Source organism: Tripterygium wilfordii, chromosome 14 (genome assembly GCF_013401445.1).
Source record: "Tripterygium wilfordii isolate XIE 37 chromosome 14, ASM1340144v1, whole genome shotgun sequence".
NCBI lineage: Eukaryota > Viridiplantae > Streptophyta > Magnoliopsida > Celastrales > Celastraceae > Tripterygium > Tripterygium wilfordii.
The window spans coordinates 8533784-8540842 of record NC_052245.1 but is presented as its reverse complement, the minus strand read 5'-3'; the positions used below and the strand labels follow the sequence as shown (position 1 = coordinate 8540842).

The following is a 7059-nucleotide window of genomic DNA, read 5'->3' as shown; positions in this document are numbered from 1 at the left end:
TAGGATTATGAGCAATAGCAATGGCAACCTTATTGTCACAATACAAAGACATGGCAGTTTTCGGTTTGTAGCCAAGGTCTCTCAACAGATACTTAATCCACAATAACTCACATATTCCATGAGACATTGCCCTATACTCAGCTTCTGCACTTGATCTGGACACAACCTTTTGTTTTTTACTTCTCCAAGTAACAAGGTTTCCTCCAACAAATGTAAAGTAACCAGAAGTAGAACGTCTGTCAGAATTATCACCAGCCCAATCAACATCAGTATAACCTTCAACATTTAAGTGACCATTCTTCATGAACATAACACCTTTTCCGGGAGCACTCCTCAAGTATCTAAGGATTCTAATGACTGCATCCATATGTCTTGCACTAGGTGCATGCATAAATTGACTCACCACACTAACAGCATAAGCAATATCAGGTCTAGTATGAGACAAATAAATTAACCTACCTACTAGACGTTGATATCTCTCCTTGTTGGCAGGTAATTCTCCCGGATCTTCATGCAATTTGTGATTTTGCTCAATGGGTGTGTCAACCGGTTTACAAGCAAGCATCCCTGTATCAATCAATAAGTCCAGTACATATTTCCTCTGAGACAAAAAATTTCTTTGATTTGACCGTATCACCTCTATCCCAAGAAAATATTTCAATTCTCTGAGTTCTTTCATTTCAAATTCACTTGATAAAAGTTTTTTCAAGTTTGCAATTTCAACCTCATCATCCCCTGTTAGTATCATATCATCCACATAAATGATTAGAGCAGTTACCTTGTTTTTCTTGTGTTTCAGGAATAATGTATGGTCTGAGTTACTCTGTTTGTATCCAAACCTCTTCATTGACAATGCAAATTTACCAAACCAAGCTCGGGGAGACTGCTTTAAACCATATAGTGCCTTTTTCAACTTGCAGACCATTCCAGACTTTTTTGGAACTCCAGGTGGCAGATCCATGTAAACGTCTTCCTCTAACTGACCATGTAAGAAAGCATTCTTCACATCATATTGTAACAAAGGCCAGTCATTATTTGCAGCAACAGATAATAATACTCGTACAATATTGATCTTTGCTACGGGTGCAAAGGTCTCATTGTAATCGACCCCATATCTTTGAGTATAACCTTTGGCAACCAGTCTTGCTTTATACCTTTCTATCGAGCCATCAGCATTATGCTTGATAGTAAAGATCCATCTACATCCCACAGTTCTCTTCCCTGGAGGTAACGAAACCACTTCCCAAGTATCATTATTTTGCAATGCTCGCATTTCCTCAACCATAGCTTCAGTCCACTTAGTGTCTGCCAATGCGTCTTGTACCTGTCTTGGAATACATACAGTAGATATTTGATATAGAAATGACTCATATGACTTGGGTACTCTATGGGTTGACACATGGTTGCTGATAAGATATTTGGCTTTAGCATTCAGGTCAGCAGAATATTGGACTTTAGGTTTACCTCGGTTTGTGCGGGCAGGTAATTGATATGTTGGTATTTCAGGCTCAAATTCTGTCATATTAGAAGAGATAAATAAAACATCATTTAGTTTAGGAATTACCTCATTTTGAGTCTGGACGTGGTCTGGGGTGAGTAGTGGATTCTCGATAGCTTCAGGGCCGATTTCAGATGCAGCAAGCCAGTCACTAGTAGAATTTTTTGGTGAATTTTCGGGTACAGGTGGATGTGGATTTGCAGGTGGATTTTTGGGTACAGGCGGATGTGGATTTTCTGGTTGAGTTTCGGGTACAGGTGGTTCTGGATTTTCTGGTGGAGTTTCGGGTATAGGTGGATGTACTATAAGCAAGTCCCCATGGCTACCATGACTATTATCTTCCATATTCCTACTCTCCCTCGGAAGAGAAGAGTCATGTGGGGAAAAATAAGACAAGTCTTCATTGAAGGTCACATCCAGAGTCACATACAACTTACGAGTTGGAGGATGATAACACCGATAGCCCTTCTGATAAGAGGCATATCCCACAAAGACACATTTGATTGCACAAGGATCCAGCTTACTCCTTTGATGAGAGTAAACATGGACATAAGCCACACACCCAAAAACTTTAGGAGAAAGATTAGGAACGGGAGGTGTAATTGTCATATGGGTAGTAAGAACCTGAATGGGAGTCTTATATTGAAGGACCCGAGAAGGTACCCTATTGATGACATACATGGCAGATAACAAGGCATCCCCCATAGATACTTAGGAACATTCTGATCTAGTAGAAGCGCTCGAGTCACCTCCAAACAAATCCATGTAGCACGAGAGCAATCATCAATAAAAGAAATGAACCATCGCATACCCCCAGAGGTAGGAGTTTGAGAAGGACCCCAAACATCAGAATGAATCAAAGTAAAAGGTTTTATTGCTGCAGAATCACTTAAGGGAAAAACAGTTCGATGACTTTTAGCAAATACACAGGTCTCGCAAAACTTGAGATCACTAAAAACACCAGGGGTAAATAATGAAGGAAAAAGATGTTTTAAATAGCCTAAAGATGGATGTCCTAAACGTTGATGCCATAAGCGAATTAGCTTCTCATTCCCCAACAGATGAGTACTAGTTTGATTTGCCACAATAGCTGAAGCCAAGCCACTGAAGGACCATAAATCCCCACGCTTAGAACCACGCCCAATCTCCTCCTAAGTGTGAAGATCCTGAAAAATACAATGTTTTGGAAAAAAATGACAAGAATAGGCAGTCATAAGTTTAGAGACAGATAATAAATCACGGTCTAATGAGGGAACAAGAAGAACATTAGTCAAGGTAAGAGTCGGGGTAAGTTGGATGGTTCCAATGCCAGTAACAGATGCAGTTTGACCATTAGCCGTGGTAACAAAAAACTTGGAGTGATTTTTGGTGAAGGTAGTAAATTTACGAGGATTATTAGTCATATGGTCTGTCGCTCCAGTATCAACTATCCATGCATTATCACAAGCAGAAACAGAAGTACATAGGGCATAACTATAGTTACCTAACATGACCTCTTTGTCGAGATCAACATCCGGTTCAGTAGTTGTAGAGGTTACAAGAGATGCACGGCTGCCTTGTTTCTTATTGATTAAGTCGTCAACCCAGTCAGGTATACCATGAAGTTTCCAGCACTTGTCAACTCTATGATCTTTACCACAATATGTGCATTCACGGTCCCCTTTTTTTGGAACATAATTTCCAAATTTGAAAGTAGGTACAGATGACCCACTTTTTGTGGCAGCAAGAGACCTGTTACCAGCTGCAGGTTTGACAGTATTGTGCATCCTTGTAGAAGGGTTTCAAGATGATCCCGAAGTCCCTTTGCGAGCAGCCATAGCACCACCACTAATTTTTTCTTCTTTCCACATAACAGCTAGTCGATTATCCTCCTCACAAAGCATCGCATAAGTCTCAAGTACATCAGGTAGAGGATCAGACCGTAGCACATGGGCACGGGCTGAGTCAAGATGAGAGTCCAACCCAGCCAAAAAAATATACACACGGAAATTTGTAACAGTTTTAAGATAAGCACAAAGATCACTTTCAGTCTTGATTTGAGGAGGATTAATAGCATCTAGTTCTTGCCATATGGTTTGTAATTCTTCATAGTATTTTTCGAGAGGTCGGCCATCTTGTTTAACATGGACAGATTTGCGGGTTAACTCATAAATCTTAGAAGAGTTATTACCCACAGAATAAGTTTTCTCGACAGCACGCCAAATAGCGGCAGTAGTAGAGAGACGATCAAAGAGGGCGCGAACATGGTTTTCCATGGCATTAGGAAGCCATGTTTGAACAGTGCAGTTTTCTTCTTCCTAGGTTTCATAGGCTGTAGCATCAGTTGTAGCAGGTTTCTTCTTTGTACCAGTTAGATAGCCAAGTTTCTTCTTGCTGGCGACGGACATACGCGCAGCCCTGGACCAAGAATCATAGTTGGATCGCCAAGTTAACTTCTCATGAGAGATCCTGAAGTTATCATTCTTATCACTAGCCATGACAACGATTTGAAAGTAGTGGGTGGCAGCAGAACGTGGTAACAATCAGCAGGAGAACAGGAAAATATTTAAGATTACGAAAAATAGGTGCAGGCAGGTTGGCAGAGTTGATAGACAAAGGAGTTGTATTGAGCGGCAGAAAAAAATATTAGGGTTTTAATCGTATTTGCTTCGATACCATGTCAAACAATGGACTAAAGTATTTTTTCATTCATTCACCGGTGTATATATATACAGTCCTACTGTCATAATAACATACCAAATATATAAGCCTAATTTTACTCTCTAAATACAGCCCTAGTACATGGCTAATTACAGCTGGATCCTCTTCACAATATTAACTATACATAACTCACGTCAACGCCAATGTTATTAGGTCACATTGCCGGCACGCCTTGTGAGTTACATTGTCTAGTCACCAGTGCGTGTAATTTGAGTCTGTTAAATATTACTTAATTTAATAATATCTATGTTTACCAAACGAAACAAATTGATAATTGAAATGGATTTGAGGAAAAAAAACCACAAACACAACAACAAAAGTTACAAAGATGGATAGATCAAAGGTTTGACTGCATTGAATCAATTTCTAGAGGACTTGGATCTACTAAGGCCTATGAAAGAAGTTCCTCATCATGCTCCACCACAGACATGATTTCTTCTTCTAGTGTCATCCATGCTTCTATTCCATTACTCATTCTAGTATCCAAGAGCTGAATCACAGATCCACGAATCGGAAGAGCGAGAGCAGTACTTAGAAACCGTATCAGCTTCCCCCAACCAAAATCAACACTATAAATGCCCGAGTTACACCAGCTATTAAACACAATGAATTCGACTCCATCGGACAAAGCCTTCGAATATGATTTACAAGTCTTTGTCGCGAACTCCAAAAAATGTTGCAATCCTTGAGCACCTTGAAAGCTCTTCAACAAATCACCATTGAATCTGGATATGCTTTCCTTCACCCAGCCTATGAAACTGCACAAATTTGTTTCCTCACCAATTACAATAGATGCTAGCAAAACTAAATTTCCTACACTTGTTTCTGGGAATGGTGGCATAGCCCTCGGTAGCAAGTTCACCGAAGTAGACATCAAAATTGACTTCTAGGCTCCATATTTCGCCTTAAATGTAGACATGACACATCTAAAGAGGAGTCCAAGCACAACCTCTACTCATGTTGGGTTATGAATTCCATAGCGTTTTGCTTTGGATTTAGGATTGCTCACGGTGAATCCTTCAAACACATACCTCCTGCAAACAAAGCTACCATCTCTACCAAATACCTGACTTGCTAGGATTGAGCTCATCGGATCTTGTGGAAAAGCTGCGTTTTGAGTAAACAAATATGAGGAGCTGAAATCGGGAGGTATCGCTACCCCTTATTGAGCCATTGTAGCCCAAGTTTTTAGGAATACTATCAAAGAAGCTGCATCAAATACATGGTGTGGAACAACTAGTCCTATAGCAAAGCCACCACAAGCAAACACAATTTCTTGTATCATAAAAACATTACCACGTGGAGTTGTTTCACTATAAAGGATTCCTTCTGGCACAAACTTAGGAAGTTTTGAGATATCAGGTTGTTTGAGATAATCGTTCAAATCACAATTAGCTCTAGCCTCCATATAACAAAGTCCCTCGTCGTTACAATCAATTGAAAGATTGTCGATGAACCTTCCGGCGAGTGGATAATAAAGAGTTAGACTGCTTGATAGAGATTGTTTTAGCACTTGTGATCTCTTGGACATGGAGATGGAGATGGAGGTAGCTTGGCTTGGTGGATAGAAAAGGAGGGAAGAAACAAATGTTGGAGTACCAAATTGATCGATCAGAGAGATCTTGTAGGTTCTAAGGTGATGCGGTGTTGGAGAAAAGGGTTTGATGCACTCTCGTGATATTATCTCAACCTCCATTTTTTTCGTTTTTTAATTGATCGATCACTAGCAGATAAAGATCTTCCCTTGGCAATTTTGAAGCTCCTGATGCACAAAAAAAAAAAAAAAAAAACTTCAATCATTCAAACATATATAAGACATTTAGCATAAATTTCAGTTTATTCTTGAGGTAAACTTAATACCTTTCACAAAAGAGAGATGTGCTAGCTCTCGAAGAGAGTGGCGAGGAATAGTCACCGTCACAAGCACAAATCGCCGAGAGGTTCTTAGTGAAGCAAAGGCCGTAAGCCTCTGGTTTGGCAACGGACATATTTAATGCCCAAATTATTATTAAAAAATTTGAGATATGTTCAATTACAAGAATGGACATTAATAACCAAATTATTAAAGTCAAAAGTTACATACCCGTTTATGTGTATTAACCTTTACGTTACTGCGTTTTTTTAGATTATTATTATATATTTTAGGAACTATTATCTACATGAGCATCAGGGGCAAAGCTCCCATTGTTGAGAGGGGGCAGTTTTTTTATTACAGGAAAAGGGGATTTCTATGAGATACCAAACACATGAGTGTCATTTAATCTATATACTATTGGTTCTCATTGAGAGGGCACAGTTGACCGCTCAATAATTTTTTTATTTTTTTTAATAGTGTAGAATTTTGATTTTGACAGCCTCAAAATTTTCTTGAACAAATTTTCCCTTACATTTACTTCAAATTTTAACAACATTTTATGAGTTCACGGCAACTTTATGTTACTCCGCAATCCTGTTGTTGATTGAACAAAATAACATAATATACACTAATCATTATAAATTCATCTTTATTTAGGATTCATCTTTATAAATTCATGTAGTCTCCTTATATACATTGGATATGTTGATCAAAATCATGCATCATAAATATTAATATGTCACATTAATCACAATAAATATAGATAATACATTTAGCTTAGAGAAAATAAGTGTTTTGTATGCATCTATTACCTCTATTCTAAACTTGGAAGGAAAGGGGTGCTCTCCGGGCGAGTTGGCATTGCTTTTTGTACTCGCGCGTTTTTTTTACAACTGTGTAAGCAAAACGACGTCGTTTTGTGGTGGGATTGTTCTGTGATTACCCGAAACGACGTGGTATTGTGCTTTGGTATTTGTCTGTTTGTACAAAACGTCGTCGTCCATCC

The 7059-nt window shown here is 38.9% G+C and overlaps 1 protein-coding gene across 1 annotated transcript; it reads right to left on the bottom strand.

The window, feature by feature from the left end:
• Positions 1-4442: 4442 nt before the first annotated feature.
• LOC120015630 (stemmadenine O-acetyltransferase-like) lies at positions 4443-6359 on the bottom strand. The gene is made up of 2 exons (XM_038868140.1): positions 6059-6359; positions 4443-5960 (listed from the first exon to the last, which is right to left on the bottom strand). Exon 2 carries the CDS (start codon positions 5070-5072, stop codon positions 4590-4592), a length of 483 nt encoding a protein of 160 aa, XP_038724068.1. The 5' UTR covers positions 5073-5960; positions 6059-6359; the 3' UTR covers positions 4443-4589.
• Between the last annotated feature and the right edge of the window lie 700 nt (positions 6360-7059).